This window comes from Symsagittifera roscoffensis, chromosome 4, assembly GCF_963678635.1.
Source record: "Symsagittifera roscoffensis chromosome 4, txSymRosc1.1, whole genome shotgun sequence".
Classification (NCBI taxonomy): Eukaryota; Metazoa; Xenacoelomorpha; order Acoela; family Convolutidae; genus Symsagittifera; species Symsagittifera roscoffensis.
In genome coordinates, this window is record NC_087065.1 from 4,361,914 (window position 1) to 4,383,837 (window position 21,924).

Here is a 21,924-nt window from a genome sequence, read left to right on the forward strand (position 1 = left end):
CAATTTGTTGCTATGAAGAAAATGCTTATTATTGTATTTCATAGACCAAAAAAAAAAACAATTTGGAAATAAATAAAGTTTTTTGAAAATGGCGAAAGCATAGAATCATCCACAAAAGACATACATTTTTGAATAGGGCAGAAAAAATTGGCCTGAGAAAAGAGGCCTGTTTTTTTTACAAATTTATGTTCATCTTAGAATGTTAAAAAAATTGTTTAAAAAAAATCATTTTTTGGTGAAAAAATCAATCTGGACTACGTTAAAGACGCCAAAGTCAAATTTTGCATGCAACATTTTTTTTCGTAAAATGTATATTCGAGCATAGAAGCAAGTTTGCAGCCAAAAACGGGATAAAAAATTTTTGAACTCAAATTTGTGTTTTTTTTCTATTAAAAAATGCATGTCATTTAATTCTATATATATAAAATTGTATGAGAAGCTTTTTTTTTGTTCAACCAAAACTACCACCCATTGGTTTTGTTTGAGTTGTACACCAGTTGTACATTTTCGAAAAGTTAATCTTTCGATTGAAAAAATGCTTAAATGAAAATTGTAAGTTTTGCGTTTTTTCCATAGTCTCCATATATGAAATTGTATGATAGGTAGTCAACTAGGCTTAAAAATGTTTTAATGTAGAGTACAAAAAAAACATATATTAGAGTAAAAGCAGTTTCTTGGCAGTCTACAAATACAGTTCATTTATTACTAAGTAGATTCATTTGAGATTCCATCGAGCAAAGATCAACGTCCTTCTACAAAGACGATTCTGATTGTGATTGATCTAAATAAAAACATATTTTGAACATTGGCGCTAAATAGATCTCGCATTTAGTCATAATTAAGTTGAGCTTTAATCAGGGGTGGAATCTTCCCCGAATGACAAATGAACTCGATTCCCTCCGCAGTGTCTCACTTTTTATCTTTTGGTATTGTTTGTTGAATTCTAACCATTTTTGTACATGGTCTTTTTGAGGATGATTTATAACATCAAAACGCATTTTTGCTCCGACCTGTTACCGAGATTGGGATGGAATAATGACATAAGGTGGGCTGTTTTAACGCTCATTTTTGACACATACAACGCTCTTAAATGTTCAAAAATGATTTTATATTAAAAGCGGTGATGTATTACAAAAGGTGGCTAATTGAGCATTTTTGAGTATTGCCTTAAACTTGATATCTATAATGCATAACAGCAGTGAAAAAAAATGGACCAAAATTGATTATCATTAGAAAAATATACAGTTTTTGGATCTGTTGTCTTTTCATACAGAAAATTTCATTTTCTTAGTTTTAATAATCGATTATGATGAGTTTTGTTTTGAAAAAGTTTCATACAGTTTTTTTTTCATTATATAGTATAAACCCAAGAAGTCCATGCATACTATAAGCAGATTGTATACTGATTATATACAGACAATCTGCAATTTTTAAACAGATTAATTACATCTTATATATTGATTGAATACAGACTATAAACTGATTATATACAGATTTTATACAGACTCTGTTTATATTATATACAGATTATAAACTGATTTTTTAACACAGTCTCCTATTAGATAATATGAGTATTTTGAAGTAAATTTTGATGTAGTCATTTCAGTTACATTTTTTGTGCTTTATTTGACATTTAAAAAAAATGAAATCAGTAATGTGGAAAGATCGTGCAGCAAAAACTATTTTTCTAATTTAGTTTTTCTAATTTTCTGTGGGTGTTTTTTTAAAAAAAAATTGCGCTGAAAAAGTTGATCTTATAAATGGCATTTGAAGAAGTTTTGCACAAACCGCGGGAACTCTTAGGTTGCAAAATCTTCGAGTGATTTCTTGAAAATTATATTTTTCGGTAAACACTCCTGCTAAAGCAAGTTCAGCTCGCTATAAAATTGAGAAAGTTTTGCTAAATTTTGTGAACAAAAAAAACATATTATATTTTACACATACATTATATTTTATATATATTAAACATACAAATATTTTGGGATGGTCAAAATTGAAATTTTTACGACCGTTATAGTTTTTAGACAATTAATCAATTGAACCGAATTAGAGCAAAAACACTATTCAAAAAGGTAAAATAAGGAACCAGCTTTTTTAATTACATGTAAAAAAGTCGGAGAATAATATTCGTATTTTTGGACAATACATGTTGTTACACTCGCGAAGCCAGTGTATTAGTACGAACCTTCTTTTGCTCATCAACCTAAGTCGCAAACATTGATGCCACTTTTGGGGCACCTTTACAGCTTTTTCATAGCATGTGCTTTGACAGTCGAATGGTAATAAGTTACCCCATTTGATGCATTTCAATTTCATCAAATGAACCGAAAAAAGTTTTCAAAAAGAAAGTAAAACCTGAAAAAAAATTCAAAATTTTTCTTACTCTATATATCTAGCAATTTTTTGAAATGCTTAATTTTTACAGAAAGTAAAGTGGCTTTATGCTTTCCGATTTGTTACATGCAAAGTTATTGTGGATGCCTTCAGTTTTTTAACTTTCAAATTGTTACTTGCAAAATAGAGTCTAGTTATATTTGGTGCCAAGTTTGCTGAATGGCATTGGCAATTTATCAGCATATGTAACTGCTTTATTCGGGACTAGTGTTTGTCGATTGTTAAGCTTGCGTAGCTGAGTTGATAGTGCGCGAGACTCAAAATCTCTTGATTGCAGTAGGTCGCAAAATCGAATCCTACATGGAGCCCTTTTTTTGCTAATTCGAGGCTTATTTCTACTTTTTCTTAATTAATTTGAAAGAGCTGCTTTTTGGTCATATTCTGGAAAGTGTTTGCAAAACGCAGCTTCGTCTCTGTATCTCGGATGATGTATAGCTTTTATAGAACAAGAAAATCGATTGTTTTGGCAACGAAAATCATCTTTTTGTTAAAACAAATATAGATTCTATCTGTAGAGATTCGATTATCGATTGCAAAATGTTTGTCAATAAATCGTATTTATAGTTACGTTAATCTGTCAATTTACTGCATATAGTCAGGCTTTATCCATTTTTGTCAATGTGGATAAAATAGTCATTTTGTTCTTATTCAATTGTACATGCCACTAAGATAGTTTTGTCAATATATCTTTCCGCCAGATAAACTATTATTCAAAAATGCAAAACTTACACATCTTTTGCCATAAAATTTGGATTTGAAAAAACATGTACCCTTCGAAGCAAAACACAGAGCGATTAAGCTATTTAACTTGAATCTGTCAAGTATAGTAATATATCACCGTGAAACTATTTTAAGCCTCATTTGGATCGCACGAAGTCCGGTCTGAACTTTTCCCGATATATTTGATTTTTTTCCTCACAATACATATGCGGAACGGGGTGTCTGTTCCAACTTAGAACAACCATTTCTGACAGAGTCATCAAAATGATTTTGAAAAACAGTTTTCTTCTAAACAATTTTCACCACAATTTTCGAAAACAAATTTTTTCATTGTTTCGAGTTTGTTAAAGATTTTTTTTTAGAATTTCGCGTAAAAATTACGCTGTTAATAGTGCTTATTTTAAATAACCAGAGAACGTGTTGGAAAAATTGGAAAAATTAAACACGTGTTTCTGAAATTGGTTAAAACCGGATGAAGAGTGAAGAGACAAAAGTGACTTACACATCCACCAAATTCATCAGGTGACCAGTATAAAACTCGATTAGCATAAAAATTTGAAAAACATGAAAATGTATCGACTAGCGTAACTTTGATAGCTTGTCTTCTCAGAAATATAAGCGAACAAAAATAATCTTTTCAATCTGAAACATGCATTTCTGAGCAATAGGAAGCTGATAAATTAAGCAATCAGCCAGCAAATGAATTTTCTTGAAACAAAAATTGTGAACAGTTGCACTCTGGCCAGTAATGGTTCGAACCAAACTCTGAGTGCCGCACATTTTTGGAATACGTAAAAACAAATGTGATTATTGTTTTCTGTGCGTAATGATTTTATGTTTGAACAGTTTTGATTTTTTTGTTTTGATTTTTAAACTAGTCGATACAATTTTCACTTAAGAAACTTTTGTGCAAATCGAACTCTATGCTACTTGGTACACTGCCGAATTATTAAGGTTCAGTATATTTTGCGAAAATTGGAACCAAAAGTTTATCATAAAAATGAGTCATTTTGGCATTTATCGGTTAATCAAAAAATACGCTAAATCTACCTAATTTATTGCTGAGAAAACTATATCAAGGAGGAGCCTCTTACATAGTCCGACGCTAAAATCTCCAAAAAATTTTACTCTCCTTGAACTCTATCTGGCTGTATAAGAGGCTTCTCTTGGTATATTTTTCTTATCAATTTACTACATAGTTGTGGCGTATTTTTTTATTAACAAAGAAATGCCAAAGAAAATTGATGGACAATTTCGGCTCTGATTTTGCACATCAAAATACACCATAATATTTCTAGTAAAGTTTTTCTGATGTGTCATATAGTTTCTTGGACTAAAAAATTGAAAAAAAAAACTTTTTTTTTCATTTTCGTTAACGTATAACAATTTTTTCTCATCTTGAATTCGTGAGGTAAGTTTTTGCAATATGGTTGATGACAATAAACCGCCTTTCCTTATTGGTTTTTTTTTCAGTTCAACTTTACGAATTAAGAGAAATAAGACTTAAGTATTAACAAATTTTCTATTAACCTTGGTTATTAGTTTGTGAATTGCAAGTGGCGTGAATTTCCGTTTCGCCTCTAAGTTGAATTGTCGGATCCACTAGTGTCGAATCGGAAGCTTCTGCGGCCCTCTTTCTTTGTTTTGTTTGATCATGGTGCGGCTGAACTCCGTTCCCAATCAAATCCGCCTGGTTTTCCATTGCTACCGAGTATCCATCACCAGTAGCGCCTGTTAGTAGAAGACTTTCAGCTCCTGTACGTGTGTCGTCTTTTCTATCTTCAATTTTTACAAACTGTTTTTGAGACTTGGCGCTGTTTGCCTCGTTTGTATGTCCTAAAATCCATTTAGAAAGCGCAAATTAAACTAGTATAACATACGGACCTTTCCTTTTTTGGTACTATTTCGCAATGTGTTTTATTTCGACCTCTTTTTTGCTAATTTATAGTTTAAATTTCCATAAAAAATAATCACCCTAAAAAATTTAAACCTTAAATTTATTTATAATTGAAAGAAATGACAAGAAAAGACAGCATTGTGCATTTTTAGAAAACAGACCTTGGAGTTGTAATATTTTGTCGGTATTTTCAGTGTTCTTTTTCCAGCAACCGGCTACTCTTGTTCTTCCGACCATTGACAATGGGGAGGAACTTTGTTTTAGGGTGTTTTTTTTGTTTCCACGCAAAATCAGATACCACAAATAAAAATCGGACTAGGTTGAAAGATGTATCACATTAAAGCCCTTTCATTCGTGATTCAAACGACATTCAAAAATTTCTAAAAAAAATTCCCAGTTTTGAGAAAAACCGGTTTGAAACATTTGATTTTTCGTCTTAATTCGAGCGAATAAAGCAAGCAAACAGCATTACAGCAGCTGCATTTTGCCGAATTTAAGACCTTAAAACTTAAATTTAAGAACGTAAAACTAGTTTTTGGAGTTTTTTAAGCTCATTTTGGGAACCAAAAATATCAAAAAATCAAAAATATTTCTGCAAAAAAATAATTTATATAATATTTTTATGTTATATTTTTTTATGTCTGATTATATCTCCAAAGAATATTTTTATTTCAGATCCTTTCATCACACCAAGCAGAAAAAACTACACTAATTTGGGAAAAAAAACGTTCTAAGCCGTAGTTTTCTAACTACTGTGGTCGGAACATTCTGTGCTACTTGCACAGCAGTAACCGGCTATCCTTCTTTCTGTTTTCACTTGTCTAATTCGACGCACCATTTGTTCTATAAACAAGGAGTACCAACCGCGTTTTGAGAAATGCTTTGTTATTATGAGAAGCAACCGGTTGCTGTACAAATAGCACAGAAAGTTCCGAGCATATTGATTTTGTAAGAGACGTCCCATTACGCATTAAGAATTGATGATTAATAGCTTAATGTAAGTAGATTACAAACTCTCCGGTTTAAATTGAAATGTGATTTCAAAAGCAAAATTTGTAAAGACATTTTTCAGAAACCGTACCTTTTTAACCAATCATTTTTGGACCGAAGGATAGTAATACCATTCATCACTCGACTTTGTACCATATGTCTTTGAGATACCTGATTTTGAAGGAGAAAATTGATTTACGTTTCTTGCGACTTTGTGGTCGGAACAAAGATAATTGGATTTGAAAAGATTTGCCGTGACTCGACTTGATAGAATTTCAAGTCTAGAAAAGTCGGTTTGAAATTTAAGAATTTTTTTCTAGCTTCGAGTAGATAAAGCGAGCTAGCAGTTTAATTTTGGGTCAGTAAATATTTGTTTAAGCCTTGAAATCTTTGTTTTACTTTAATTTTTTGGCGCCCTCTCGGAAATGAATTTTTGAAAATCCACTAAATTTTTGTGTAAAAGTTTGATTTTTTTTTGGAAATTTTTCATTGGTTATCCATTGAAACCTCGATAGAAATTTTTGCCAAACTTTTTATCTCAGTTTTGCGTTTTTTAAATCAGCACCGCGAACAAAAAACGACAATTTTTTTTAAAATTTTTGTTTTTTTAATTATTGTGGATGGAATTTCATGTACTACTTGCACAGAAACGGGCTGTCCTTGTTGTTTTATGAAAGGAATTGAACGTGTTCACTCACGTTGGATGAATTTAATCAAAAGAGTTAGAGAATCTTTGAATTTATTTATTTTTTGTTTTTGATAAAGATTGAAAAGACCTGTATTGGCCGAGAAATTTGTGCCTTCTCTTGGAGCCTGATTTCTGCAGTAGGTGGCATCGTAATCATGATGGACTGGGTTATTATGGCTGTTAGGATCGTCAGTTAAATTCTGTGCTGCTTTGTTTCCGCGCACTGATTGGGCAAGGGCAGTACCTTCAAGCAGTGGTTCTGTATTTGGACCATGATTCACCTCCTCGTCTTTCCCGTGAATTTTTTTACATCGCCTGTAAAAACTGCGATGGTAATTTTTTTTGCTAATTTACTCGTTTTGCTAATTAACAGAGTTAAGACAACTTTTTGAAAGACATTCTGAATTTTCAAGCATTTCGAGTACGGCAAATGTACAATTTGTAACTGCTTGCTCGCATTAATGCCGTGGAGTTAATGAATTGCTTGATGCAATCTAAAAAATTTTCTACAGGTTTTATAGGGGCAGAGGATTTGTAACATATGAGTGCAAGGTAATTTTTGCATACTAACCAGCCACGGGCGAAAGCTGCCAGCAGGGCACAACTGATAATTAGAATGAAAGCCAGAATCAACACAACTACCCAAACAGGCACACACAGAACAAGTTGCCAGAAGTTATTTGAGTCCGTCCCTTTTTCTTCAGTATGGCTAACGTCAATATCTGGTCTTTCAGTCTAAATAAAACGCTGAAAATTGTAGACTTCAAATTTAGATAGCATTAGTGAATGCTTATAGTAGAACATATTCTACAGCGTTTCGATCAAAGCTCAATATAATTTTTATGATTTTTTCCTGCTTTTTTTAAAAAAATTCATTCAAATACCCTAACCATAGATTGAAGATTATACAGCAGCAGAGTTTTCAGCTGGAATCCCGAATCCCTCGCGAAGGACCGAATGCGCGAAAATAAAAATCAGCCAATCAAATTTCAGTAATCAAAAATTTGAAAAGAAAGTAAACATTTCCAGGGACTGAGTATTGAAGTTGGCCGAATATTCAAACTTTCAAATTGACACTGACCGCGGCCGAATTGGTACAAATTTGATATTTCAAGGGTTTCGTTATGAAAGAAGCAAAATAGTGCTTCCTTTAAGTTATTTTAATTGAATGGCAATTGCTTTTTTCAAAAATTGACAATCGGCTAACTTTGTTTTCGGTCCTTCGCGCATGTGATTAACCCCCGAGTTTTCACTCTGAGTTTTCACTCACAGATTGAAAATTATACAGCAGCAGAGAATTATATTTTAATGGTTAAAAGAAATGTTTGCTTAGTTTTTCCTAAGTCTTATCAATAGCTGCAAAGAATTAACAAGACTGCTCGTATCAGGGCAAAACCCTGAATGTTCCGACTGCCTTTAAGGTCTATGGAGCAGCAACAACCCCAAAAAATTAAATGTAATGAAATAAAATGGATTTTTTTTTCAAATTTTATAAAACAAACAACCCCCGCCACACGCCATATAAATTACAAAGTGATTGATTTCGCTCCTAGTAACAATTCAAATCTGGAGAATAAGCTTCTTTCAACCAATTTGGAACGATTTCTATGGCGGATTAAATCTCCGCTTACGCGTTAATAGCGCAAAATACATCGCGCGTTAATTGTCCCAAATTGGCCAAAATGGCAATATTTAAACCCCCACAACATTACAAAATATAATCACAGGTGAAATATCTTTTCATATTCAAGCTCAAGACAACAATACTTTTTGAATGATATTAATAAGTTCCGTCAAAAACGGCTAGTTAAAAAGTCGAATATTTTCTGAAGAAAAAAAAACCCACCCGAGCACAAATATTCCGTAACTTTCGTTACGAAAGTCGGAACAATAATAAATTATCAAATTCAGTTTTCAAAACAAGTGTCAGTAGAATATTACATTCTTTGCCATCATCGGCATGTTATAAGAAAGTGAAAAAATCTCACTCGCCTTTAAATGCATTGACTCTAGATTGTAAACCACAATTTATCGATGTTTTTCAGGCTCTTAAATCATGATTAACACAACAAAAATTCATCTTTTTTAAACCAGGAAATCACTAGGTTAAGTATTTACAATAAGGGATGATTCAGAGAATTGCGATTTAGTAATCACGCTTAGTTTATAGGGATAATAATCGATTATGTTAACACTCCGCTGTCAGTCTTAATAAAAATGAAAATAATTTTCATACTCAATTAAATTGATAATAACACGTTTTTCCAAAGCAAAAACAAAATTAATTTATTCCATTATAGTCTATTTTTTATTTTTTTTTGTTTCAAAGCTTTTTGAAATTTGATTTAAATTTATTTCATTTTTAATTGATTATAATTCATTATTTTTATTAAAACTTTTTTTGCTTCATCTTCTTGAGTTTTGTCCGGGATTACGAGCTGGCAACATAAAAGTTTTAATTGGTGATGTTTTTTTGGTGATTTTGTTGTTTCAAATTTTTCGAAAGTTGCACTTAGAATTTTTGCGAACTCAAAATTATGAAAATTGAAGTGAAACTTAGGCTCAACATCAAAAATTTGTCTTTCATTTGTTGAGCTCTTACAAGCTGTTAGCATGATGAACTGGACCGACGGGACCCTGGATAACCATAAACACGATCAAAGCAATCGAGTCAGTTTGGGCTTCTCGAAAAATTAATCTTTTGAACGGTCCAGATTGGCAGCTTTCTATGAACAAAGAAGATTTGGTAAAATTTTTAGATTTGATCCCTATTAGGGCGCCGAATTTTGTACTTATCTGAATTATTCTTGTTTGCTGCCCCGGTGTCGAGATAAAATTACCCACGTTTTTCCATTTCTCAGAATAACTTAAACTGAATGAATAATTCTCAGATGGATCTCTATTGTAACCCATCTGATTTTCAATGTTTTAATATTATTTTAGATTATATAGCTCGATACTCGCTCTAGGCTGCGATAACGATTTCACGTGAAATTAGAGGTACAAAAAATGGCGTTAAAGCGCCAAAAAAGGTTTACGCAACAAAACAACCCAGATTAGGGAGAAATAACTGAAATAGAGTTTGTGGAAACAATTGACACAGATACATTTAAAGAGGCTGGATAGCCTTTGATTGAATCTATGAGAGTGAGTGGCATAAAGAGCAATTAATAATTAATTATGAATTAATTTAACCTTAGTGAACAGTTTGCATGGTTATAGCAAAAAAAGTCCGTTCTTTTCCTTTGAGAGTGTTATTTTGTTAGCTAAACTTAAGAAAACTCATTGCTTTGTAGACTTCAACATAGTTTTTTTTTTGTAACCTGGATGTTGGTTGATGGCATCAAAGGCGTCACCTCTTCTACTTTCTGCTTCGCTTGCACTTCGCATGTATGCGGGGTCAATTCCACCTTCTTCACTTCACACCTGCCCTCCTTCTCCAGGTGCAGACTGTCCAGGGTGCACAGGGAGATTGGGTTCTGGGGGTGTGTCAGTGGAGGCTCGTGCTTGTTCGGTTTCAAAGGAATCATCTCCAGCTTCACATACACATCTAAACGCCAACTGAGATTAATCGCCTATATAGAATTCAGCGTCCACCTGACCTCAAAAATCAATACAAAAGCATAAAATTATAAAATTTAACGTTTAAATTAAGATTCAACCGCAAATTGATAAGAATTTTTGCATTAACGCAAAAACTCGCCAACCACTGGCCGTTAACTTGTTTCGGATAATTTTTTTTGGAAGAAAAAACTGTCATAGCTACAATTTTTGTTTGTTATAACGCCAGCAAAGCCAAACTGAGTTGATAGACAACTTGAATTTTGATGAGAGTTATTGGGACCAAGTAACTTGCCTCGTTTTAATGATTTTGAACACAGTTAATTTTAAGATTACGCAATGAGCTTCATAAACAAAGTCTAGAAAACGCCCATAAATTATGCTACAAAGATTGGTCAATCTTCTTTGTCAAACTTCCAAATTTTGAACAAATAAAATGACAATCAGAACGTTTTTTTTAAATACTTTTTCTACATTGGTTTGAAATAAAAAATAACCCAATCATAAATTATTTCTTGAAAAATTGCCCTAACGTAAGGTTTTCTCTTGAGACTTATTAAAATAGTGGTTTTTTATCTCGAATTTATTGCCCAAATCTAAAATCGATTTTAAAGAATGTCTCAATGCAGCGCCTTAAACTTAAATTGCCCAAAATAATTTATATGGTGCGTGCGTAAACTGCAGAATTAAGGTTGTTCTTGAAATTGGGGAAGATCACATTTTAATGAAACAGCAGAAAAATAAAATTGCAATTAATTGGAAACTTATAAATTAATAGTCAATTAAGTGACACAACTCAAAATTAAATTGCAATTATCGGTACAATTAATTGCGAGCACGTACCATCACTCATGGTTAACCTTGGTTAGCAAAGTTTGACACGAGTTCATTGTCATCCCAGTTTTTTTTTATTGATTTTCAAAAAACTGCTTTTCCATGTTTTGCGGCAACAAACTTTGCCAAAAATCAGAATATGCATATTCTGCAGTACTGAAAAATCTTCCGTCAAATTTGTCTTTCAGTAAAAAATGCGAGTCCATATTTTGTGGTTTTTTTTTAAATTGTAGTTGCTAAAATTATTTGCAATTGATAAAGTGAATTGCAATTAATTGTTGGAGACCAATCAATAATTGTAATTGGTCCGGAATGGCAATCAATTAATTGCACGGAAAAAGTTCCATTAGTTGCAGTTAATTGCAATGAGAATTAATTTTTGACCTGCCTTGGTTAAAACTATAATGGACTAAGACTGCATCATTATTGGTGCTAGGTGAATAAGACGAACGAACACTAAGACGACATGATATTAAGACGACTATTGAACATTAATCCTTTCAAAATGAACTGATCAATTTTAACCGGTTAATGTTTCTTAGCAATACAATTGGAGAATTGCGGGTAGCGTCGTCCTAAAATCCAATCAAAAATGGTTGTAGTCTCAACAGATCGTTGTCTTATTTGCCGGACACTATTATTTGTGGTGTATAATTATAAGCAGGTTAACTAAGAGTTTTCTACGGTATAAATTTTGAAGGATGAACTAACAAGGACATGGTTAACTAGGTCAAATGATTGGAGTTAATTTGAATGGTTTCAACTTTTACGATCATCCGCGGTGCATAAAATTATCGAATTAAACCGCTAAATTATAATTTAACCACACGTTGACATGAATTTTTACATCAACGCAAAAACTCGACGACGACTGGCCGTTAAATTATTTCGGAGAACTTTTTTGGAAAGAAAAAATGATGTAGCTTCAAATTTTGTTTGTTTTAGTACCAGCAGAACCAAACTGAATTGATAATCAACTTGAGTCTTGTTGAGAGTTATTGGGACCAAATAACTTTTTAATGATTTTGAACACTGTTATTTTTAAGATTACGCATTGAGTCTCATAAATAAATTATAGAAAACGCCCATAAACTATGCTACAATGGTCGTTGGCCAATCTTTTTTTATCAAACTTCCAAATTTTTAATAACGAAAATGACAATCGGAACGTTTTTTTTTAATATATTTTTTTACATTGGTTTGAATAAAAAATAACCCAATCATAAATTATTTCTTAAAAAATTGTCCTAATATAATGTTTTCTCTTCTATTAAAATAGAGGTTTTTAGAACCGAATTTATTGCCTAGTTCTAAAATCGATTTTAAAGAATGTCTCAATGCAACGTTTTAAAATTAAACTGCCCAAAATATTTAAGATGGTGCGTGCGTAAACCGCAAAATTAAGGTTGGTCTTAAATTTGGGGAAGATTAAGTTTTGTTTGGACAGCAGGAAATTAAAATGCAATTATTTTGAAACTTATAAATTAATTGTCAATTAATTGACACAACCCAAAATTAAATTGCAATTATTGGTACAGTTAATTGGGAGCACATAGCACCACTCATGGTTAACCTTGGTTAACAAAGTTTGACACGAGTTCTTTGCCATCCCAGCTTTTTTTTGAGTTTCAAATAACTGCTTTTCCATGTTTTGCGGCAAAAAATTTTGCCAAAGACCAGAATTTGCATTTTCTGCTGGGCTGAAAAATCTTCTCAGTAAATTTGTCATTCAAAAATTTTTCAAGCAAAGTCAGAAGTAAAAAATGCGAGTTCATATTTTGTGTGGTTTTTCTGAGAAAAGTAATTGATAAAATTATTTGCAATTGATATAGGTAATTGCAATTATTTGGTAGAGAACGATCAGTAATTGTAATTGGTCCGGAACGGCAATCAATTAATTGCACGGAAAAAGTTCTATTAGATGCAGTTAATTGCAATGACAATTAATTTTTGACCTGCCCTGGTTGAAACCATAATAGACTAAGACTGCATCATTTTTGGTGCTGGTAAATAAGACGACCGAACACTAGGACGATATGATTTTAAGACGACTATTGGGCATTAACATTTTCAAAATGAACTGATCAAATTTAACCGGTTTATATTTCTTAGAAAAAAAATTGGAGAATTGCGGATAGCGTCGTCTTAAAATCCAATCAAAAATGGTTGTCGTCTCAACAGATGATTGTCTCATTTGCCGGACTCAATTTTTTGTGGTATATAATTAGAAGCAGGAGTTAACTTTTCTAAGATATAAATTGTGGAGGATGAACTAATTAGGACATGATTAACTAGTACATATTTTTGCAGTTAAATTGAATACATTACGAAGCCAAACTGTGAATTTTGTGCATTTTGAATGGATTCCGCAACGGGCCAAAGTCGAATTTGTTACTTTTCTACGCAACATTTTGTTACTTTTCTCGCGAAACTCAATTGATGGACTTCTTTGCAGGAGTAAATCACAGGTGCGTTTATTCAGGAACAAAATTGGGCTCCCTGTGTCTACTGTCGAATAGAAAAAACTGTAACCAGAGCGCAACTGAATGCTGAGGCTCCGAGGTTTTCCACCACTTGATTTAAGAGTTTCTACGCTATTAATCATGACAGCAGACTCCAGCTGTAACACCTCATATTCGGGCTCACTATCCTGGTCTACATCTATGAAATTGCAATCCACAGAGGGACATGCCACGTCCTCATCTTCCTGCACCAGATTGACACGTCGTTTCGACGAGTTACAACATTTCGCAAAATGACCTCGTTTCCGACAGAGATTACATGTTACGTCGCGAGCTGGACAAGACTTTCGGTGCTCCGAGCTATAAGGATTACCACAGAAGTAACATGATTTACTTGTTTGATTATTTTGAAACGGCTGTCGATTAGTTTGGTTTTGAGGATAATTCCGCTTCCCTCTCGACGACTGAATAGAGCAAGTAGGTTCTTGTTTAACCTTAATGCCGGTTGAATGTTGATTATGAGGAAGAAGTTTTTGAAACTGAGCCAACGTACTTGCTCCCTTCTCGCATTCGAGTACGAGCTTAAAAGTTACATCTAGATCAGCTTTCACCTTGATGAGTTGTTGTTGAACCTCTACATCTCGAATCCGCCCAATAAAGAGGTCTTTTAAAGTCTCATTTTCCTGATCATTAGGCCAATTACACAAAGCCACTTGAGCGCTCAAGCGAGCGTAAAATGACGAGAAAGTGTCATTTTCAAGCATGAAAATTGTGTTATACAGCTTGATACGCTCCACCGTAAACTCTCGCTCAACCTTGAATAGCGTTTCACATCCGGTGTGGAATTCTCGAAAAGGAATATTACTAATGTCCGTGTGGGGAAATGAGTCAGCCAATCGTCTCCTCCCTTCATTTCCCAGAGCAAAGAATAAACGAGACTTCATACGAGCTTCGGCTTCATGATAGAACAAATTCTGACTGATCCGAGGGCCTTTTCTCCTCCTCTCCACGTTTAGTTCGGTAATTCTCCGGATCGCTGCTTGATCTCTCTGTCTGCGGGCATTGGCTGCTCCAGCGTCTTCGCCTTCGGCAACTGACTCCGGTCTTGGAGGAGGTTCATCGATGACCCCGGTGGGTTCAACTAACAGATCATGAGGATCGATATTATCCTTCAGACCAGCAAAAAAAAATTGACCGATTCAAGATTCCCACAGGAATGGTGGGTTAATAGAGGCTTTCGCCCAATAGGTAGGAATGCCTAACAGGTCAGTCCTGTCTTCGTTCACAGGAACTGCTGGCTGCGCCATGAGATTCGCCGGAGTTTTAGAATGAAAACTTGGTTGTTGAACAATAAGTAAATTGTTTTCGGGTTAGATGCTTTGTTAATTTGAGTTAATTTGATGCTTGGTTTCAGATATAGACTTGGTTTAGGAATTTTATCCCGATAGAGCATGAGAATATGTAGAATCAGATTTACTAACAAACAGTAGTGATAACAGATATGAGAATGAAAAACACGCTCAGCGTGGTATTGACAAAAGAGGTTAACAGTGACCTTAGTTAATATAATTAGTGTCTTTTGCAGTATGACTGCAAAAGAACAAATAACTTACGAGGTACCGAAGAAAGCCTCACGACACACAAACAAATACTTAAAACTTTGTACCGCTCAAAATCGCTCCACAAATAGGCAAACTTGGGGAATCCGCAACTGTATTTGCGGAATTCAGAACAATTTGTGGCATCCACAAACAAATAATAAAACATGTGTATGTTTACTTGTGGAGTCCGCAAATTTTAAATGGAATTACCATTTTGTTTGCGAATTCCACTTAAGTTTGCGGAATTCACTTACGGTTGCGGAATCCAGAACAACTAGCCATATTTACTTGTTGCGGCATCCGCAACAAAACAAATGTGCCGACAAAATTTAAGTTACAGGTTTTTGTACGCGGAATCCACGAAACTTTTGTAAGTGGAATCCACTTACATTTTGGAACATGTTTAAAGATTTGTCTCTGGAATCCAGGAACATACAGACACAAAATTGTGCGCCTATGCAGTGCACAATTTGGCCTCGTTATGTAGTTTTAACATTTACGATCATCCGCTGTGCATGCGAGAAAGAGACCATTTCCTTGAAATGGATCCTTTTCTGTTGGTCAAGGGGGTGTGAGCTTTATCGCAACTTCCTTTCACTTCTCCTGTTTGTGCTTTTCGGAAAACAGGATTATCCCGCTTTTCTATAAAAAATGTTTTATTCCTTGGTCACAAAAAATGTTTATTTCCTTCTTCTTTTGAAGTGTACTGTTTTTTGCTGTTCTGCAAAGATGTCTGCCTCGGTGAAAAATCAGAAGCGCACTCAAAGAATGTTTCAAAAATCTAGTTTCTAGATCCGAAAATCAACCCCAAAGTTCTGTAAAACGTTATTAGTGTTCGATTTTACATGCAAAAACCATCATTTGAGTTCAAGATATAACAAAAATTGACTTGCCAAAACTTAAAGCAATTATACAGATCTTGTAGCTCTCGTATGCGGTGATTTTGCGAGCAGCTTTAATCGTCATATGTTTTTATAAACTATGATTTGCTCATTCAGTCTTAATTGCCAAATATGGCTCCATTATTCATTAACTTCTTCAGTTTTGTCTCATTTCACTTACAGTTATGTTGTCGTTTTTGATAGTCATTCTGTTGCAAGTTTATTTTTGAAGTAGTATTAACAAAATCAGATAGACCAGATATTGGGGGTGTGCTGCAATTGGGAGCCAAAATCAAAAAGGTCTATAAAGTTTAAGATTATAGCTCCCAGTTGTGAATTCGGTGACTCCAAATGGTGATTGTTATGCTTACAATGATGATGCAACAAAGCCCAGCCCCAGAAAACAATTCAGAAAAGTATAAGGCATAATTTGCATAGGACGCAACAGAGGATCTATGTATGTTGGTACTTCAGATTGGGTGACCTACTTAACAATTTCCGCCCTTTTTTTTATCAAGTTAATAGAATTTTTCACCAATCAGAATGCAGCAAATTTATAATTTTCAATAGAAAGCTATAGAGCTAATGTATTGTATTGATTTATAGGGAAGGATATTTTTTAGCTAAAGGGGGGAGGTTGTTAACTAGATACGATTGTGGTTAAAAATGGTGGGGGGGGGGGGGGGTTTAAAACATACCTGGTGAGGTAGAATTGATTTCAGTCCCCAACCCAATACACATGATCATGTCCTTGAGGGGACTCAGCTTAGGATCCGTGGGCACAACTGGAGGAAGAGGGGACGGCGATAGAAGCATGAAACTGAGGGACGAGAATTCTTCCCTAGGCTGATTTTTGTGCCACTTCGTCGTGTACACTTGGAAGCCAAAGAGGTTTCCTGTTTTGTCACCCGTCCTCCTAACGATAAACGCAAAAAACATTACTTCATATGGTAGGAGTCACACTTTTATGGTAGATTTTTTGGGGGGGGGGGGGGGGGGGGGGTTTGACATTTGCCGAAGAATTCTAATTCAAAACTTGGTTGTAAAGTGAAATGTAAATTAGTTTACATAGTTAAATAGTTGGTTTAGGATAAATAAATCAGATACACAGTATCAATTTAACTGAGAATGAAGAAATGTCCTTTGGACAGAGATTAGTAACAAGGAAATAGCAACATCTAACTTCGATGTATTTAAACTAAAGAGTGACCACGTTCAACACGGTAACTCCACATAGACCTCCACTGACCTTGACTAAAGCCTAATGACATAACATACTGCAAAGATACTGCAAAAGAACACGTTAAATACGAGGTACCGAAGGTCACCTCATGAAAGGGTGGGGCAGGAGGGAAGGGGTCGACTCTCTCACAAACCAAATGAACCCCCCGTTGGTATTATTTTTCAACAGACCAACCCTAAAACTGTTCTAAAGGTGCCTTCAACGCAGTTATATACTAATTTTGATCGTGAGCGCGCGCCAACGAAAAGCAATTTTTTGGTGAAAATTTTCCAAAAGTACCCATTTGGTCTGGTTTTTTTCTTGAAAAATTTTACCTGCGGCGCTGAAAGTTATGTCAAAATGAGGTCTTTTGGAGTGTTCTGAGAGTGCTTGAACTAATTTGGTAGACTTAAAAGTGCAATTTTTTGGTCCAAATTTTCCAAAAATTGCCTAAAAACGCTTTTTTTTGGACTGTTTTTTCAAACTTTTGCCTGCGGCGCAGGAAAATTGGTCAAAATGGGGCCTTTACAGTGATTTAGGAGTGCTCATAAAATCAATTTGGTCGACCTAAAAAAATCCTAGATCCGCCCCTGGTCAAAATGACAAGCTTTTTAAGAAAACACTTTGATAAACTCTCCATATCTTATCTGTCAATCTCAATGATATTCTGTTGTTTTTTCCATACGAGATTAGTTTTCAAAAAAAGCTTCATACTGGACGAGCTAAACAGCTTTTATGAGAACCTTAGATGGTTTATGAGGTGTATGTCTGATAATATATCATAGAGTACTGAACAATGCGCGAACCCCTGATGCTCAAATAACTGAATGCGCCAAAATTTTCTTAACCAATCAAAGCTCAGTTTTCATAGAAAAAAGAAAACTATTCGAAAGAAATAAGCACTAAATTCAGTCCATTTTGGACAGTTTAAAGTGCGATGATTATTTAAAAGTTTTCGCATATTCTTTTAAGGTTTTCGAAGAGACACTTAGCACAAAGGTAAGGCGTTCGCTTTGAAATCGTCAGATCGTGTATTCGATCCCATTCCATGGCAATGATAGTGTGTGAGGACAAGCTCTCACTTGACCTCCAGCTTCAGGTCTACCACAACCTGGCCAAATTTGGCTGCAATAGTGGTACCACGTAAAAGTTCTAGACGCAAAAAAAAACGGCCTTGAGTCGCAAAAACAGCTTCGCTCAGCAAAAAAACACTGTCTGGAACGTGGGGAGATAATACAAATGGACTATCCTCGACCGGACTGTTAAGGCCTACTGATAGCTCCTCTGCGATTCGCAGGAACTACAATTATTATTATTATATTAGGTTTTTGGCGCATAAGAGTAATCCTGAACAGTATCATTGATTGTATTGATATGCTCTGACTTGAAAATACTACACTGTATTATTGTTCACTCACATTTCGAGTCCATGTATACAGAGTTGATTCCTGCTTCTATCGAAGGAAAGGGAGTTGTTTAGAAAATCCACGTGAGGCGATGCATCATCTTTGGGCTTCGTCAGCTCCTCCCGACAGTTTTCGGTCTCGAAGACTAAAATAAAACAGCCTCGCATTGCTTTCTTTCAATGCAAGATGTGCAATCGGTTTAGTGGTAGTTTGGTATTACCTCGGGGGGGGGGGGGGGTGATTTTAAAAAATGTTCGAAAACTAACGATTTTTTTCTAGGTCGACCAAATTGATTTCAAAATGTTGAAAAAAACAGGCCAAAAAAGGCATTTTAGGCTTTTTATGGGGACCAAAAAAATTTGGACCAAAAAATTGCGCTTTTTCGGCACGCATTCCCCCTCAAAGTTAGTATATATTGGGGCCAAAGGCGCCTTTAGAAAAGTTTTTGGGTCCGTCACCAAATATGGAAAAAGTACAAAGACCCGGGCTCTTTTTCTTTTTCCCCCACCTGCAAAATTTTACTGGTGAAACTTTGTTCACGTTATCCGAATGTTACAAAAATTGGCATGCGAACTAATTAGGTCATGACAAACATATTTGGTCTTCATGTTTAACCTTGTAAAACCACTCTTTACACCATGAAATTGATGCTTATAAGAGGTGGGGGTAGGGGGGGGGGGGGAAGAGCTTCCTTTAAATCCGCACCTGAGTATTTTATTTTGTTCCTTGCTCCTACTCGTGCCCGCTGCACCTGCTCATGAGTTAATGCGTAACGATGATACAAGATATCAATCAGGAATGCTCTTGGTGATTTTGGTGATCTTGACTTATGAACTATTGGCTGACAACATGAGTACTGGGTATGTTCACTAACTAACATTTCTTGATGTTATTTTTATTATTTATTCAAATTATTCAATTTTTTTTTTTGCAATGGCTCTGAGCCTAAAAAGCTCTGTTACTATAACGAGGCACAGACTTCTGCGCCAAAACGAGTTACAGAGCTAAAGTTCTAAATTTTTTTCTGATATGAAAAGTATGAATACAGCAATCGTACTTTATATGAACTGAACCAAAACAACTTGTGGGTAATTTTGACTTTGACTTCCTAAAGTTAATTCCACGGAATATAATCATCCATTTTATCTAGAAATGATAATACAAGTAAACTAACCCCGACAACATTGCGGATGATCTTGTAACATTAAGAAGCATTGTCCTTTTGAACTGTCCATCTGGTTCATGCAGTCCAGCTCAGTTGAATGAACTGACTTCACCACAAAAACCACAAACATAATCCAAAAAATTGAGTGGGAGAAGAATTGACTCTCGCTTGTAGTAATTATCATTCTCGTATCTTAAATGCAAAAAAGTCATTTAGAATATTTGATCTAAGTGTACCAAACCAAGCGTTACTTTGACAATATTGACTAATTTTTTTGGACATTTAAAGTTATATACTTAAATAGCTATACATTGTAAACACCGCAATTACCATTCAGAAAATTCAGCGGGCGAAAAATTGGTGTGGGTGGAAAAACTTATTTAGCACCAACTTGATATTTTATAGAAAGAAGAACTATTATTCAAGCTTCGACGAACTTTTTTTTCGAAGTTAATTAAAATCACAAATGAGCGTTTGACAGTTATTTATTGGCGATTAGTTTTTCTCTGTGGACATAGTGAATGTACAATTACTTCGTTTGCTTTTTAGCACCACGAACACCATTTAAGGATTCTGTTGCCATGATTTTTATCATGCAAAAAAACACGAAGCTTTAAATTGCCATATATGAATAATGACTAATATAATTCAGCTTCAGAGCTCACATTGCTAAAATGATCTCCAAAGAGGCGTGAAAAGTTTGCCATCATATTCATTAAAACAGAATCGACCGGCTTTGGCCTTGGTAAAAACATTCATGGGAAGAAGCCTAAGCATATATTTAAGCAAATGAAAACAGGCGATTGCTCTGATTGATTTTTCAAAAAAATATTAAAAACAAAAATGAAAAAAACTATCAGAAACTGAAAAAAATCCTTTTTCTAAATGCAAAATGGGTTTATATTAATTGCTTTAGTTACTTCAAGGTTGCAAGATTTAGTTTTACAGCTCATAAATTTTAACCTAATTATAACTTGTTTTTAGGAGCTCTCAACCCCCGGTTGTTTGAAAAAATTTTAGCGAAAAATTTTAGCGAAATTTTTTGCTACCTTTTTATTTTTTGCCTTCATGATTCTCAAAAATAAAAAAAATGTGTACCGCCCTTCAAAAAAAGTCGCAAGTTCTTGGCACAGGTTTTTTCAATTAAAAGTTTTCTTCAAAATTTTTCTAAATTCTTCAAAATTTAAATTTCTAAGGCCTGGGATGGGTTTTCCGCTTCATGAGCTAACTTTGTGGTTACTTAGGCGACGGAGGCACTATTTTTCAGGGCAGTTGCTGAGAATGATTTACGACTGAGGTTCTTTTTCCCGTTGAGGGCAAGACATTTGAAAATAGGATTTTGTTTTCATTTTGTTTTCGTGTTCCTGTTTTTCATTTCTCAAACCTACCTCTTGGATTCTTGTCGCTTATATTGCAAATACCAGCTTCGTTTTTGTGTGTATCTTCACAATAGCTTCAATTTAGTTTTGGCAGTGCATCCATGAACAAAAAAACTATCTGATTGAGTCAAAACAGGAAGTATTTGTACAAAACAAACTTAAGTTTTTATAAAAGGCACTAAAATTCAAATACCCGGCGCCATTTGTTCGACCATTGAAAATGGCAAGGAATTTCGTTTTCGGGATTCAGATATCCATTTTTGTACTATTTTGAGATATCCATATTTGGTGACGGACCTAAAATTTTTCTAAAGGCGCATTTGGCATTTGGCGCCAATATATACTAATTTTGAGGGGGGAGCGCGCGTGTTTTCAAAATTTTTTGGCCTGTGTTTTTCAAAATTTTGCCTGCGGCGTAGAAACTTTGGCCACAACATGGTATTTTTAGTGCTCAGAAAACCAATATGGTCGACCTAAAAAAAGGTCGACACAATTTTCGAATTTTTTTTTTGAAAATCCGCCCCTCCCCGCAAGAAAACCCTAGATCTGCCCCTGAGACTATGGTCGGAACATTCTCTGCTACTTGCACAGCAATCGACTATCCTTGTTACTATTTTGAAAACGATTTGGAAATAATTGGAAATGGCACCAAGAGAAAAAAATCTGACAGTTTGGTTTGGTTTGCTATTCTTTTATTGAGCGTCCTCAATTTACGGAGGCTATC

At 34.6% G+C, this 21,924-nt stretch overlaps 1 protein-coding gene across 2 annotated transcripts; it reads right to left on the reverse strand.

The window, feature by feature from the left end:
• Positions 1 to 577: 577 nt before the first annotated feature.
• Positions 578 to 20,060, reverse strand: LOC134844400 (uncharacterized). 2 transcript variants are annotated; one of them, XM_063861059.1, is made up of 8 exons: positions 19,831 to 20,060; positions 18,669 to 18,801; positions 16,727 to 16,944; positions 10,013 to 10,239; positions 7,261 to 7,424; positions 6,778 to 7,004; positions 4,645 to 4,950; positions 578 to 781 (listed from the first exon to the last, which is right to left on the reverse strand). In XM_063861059.1, exons 1-8 carry the CDS (start codon positions 20,003 to 20,005, stop codon positions 753 to 755), a joined length of 1,479 nt encoding a protein of 492 aa, XP_063717129.1. In that variant the 5' UTR covers positions 20,006 to 20,060; the 3' UTR covers positions 578 to 752. The 2 variants fall into 2 exon arrangements, with proteins under 2 accessions (XP_063717129.1, XP_063717130.1); XM_063861060.1 differs by lacking the exons at positions 18,669 to 18,801; positions 19,831 to 20,060 and adding an exon at positions 17,097 to 17,181.
• Between the last annotated feature and the right edge of the window lie 1,864 nt (positions 20,061 to 21,924).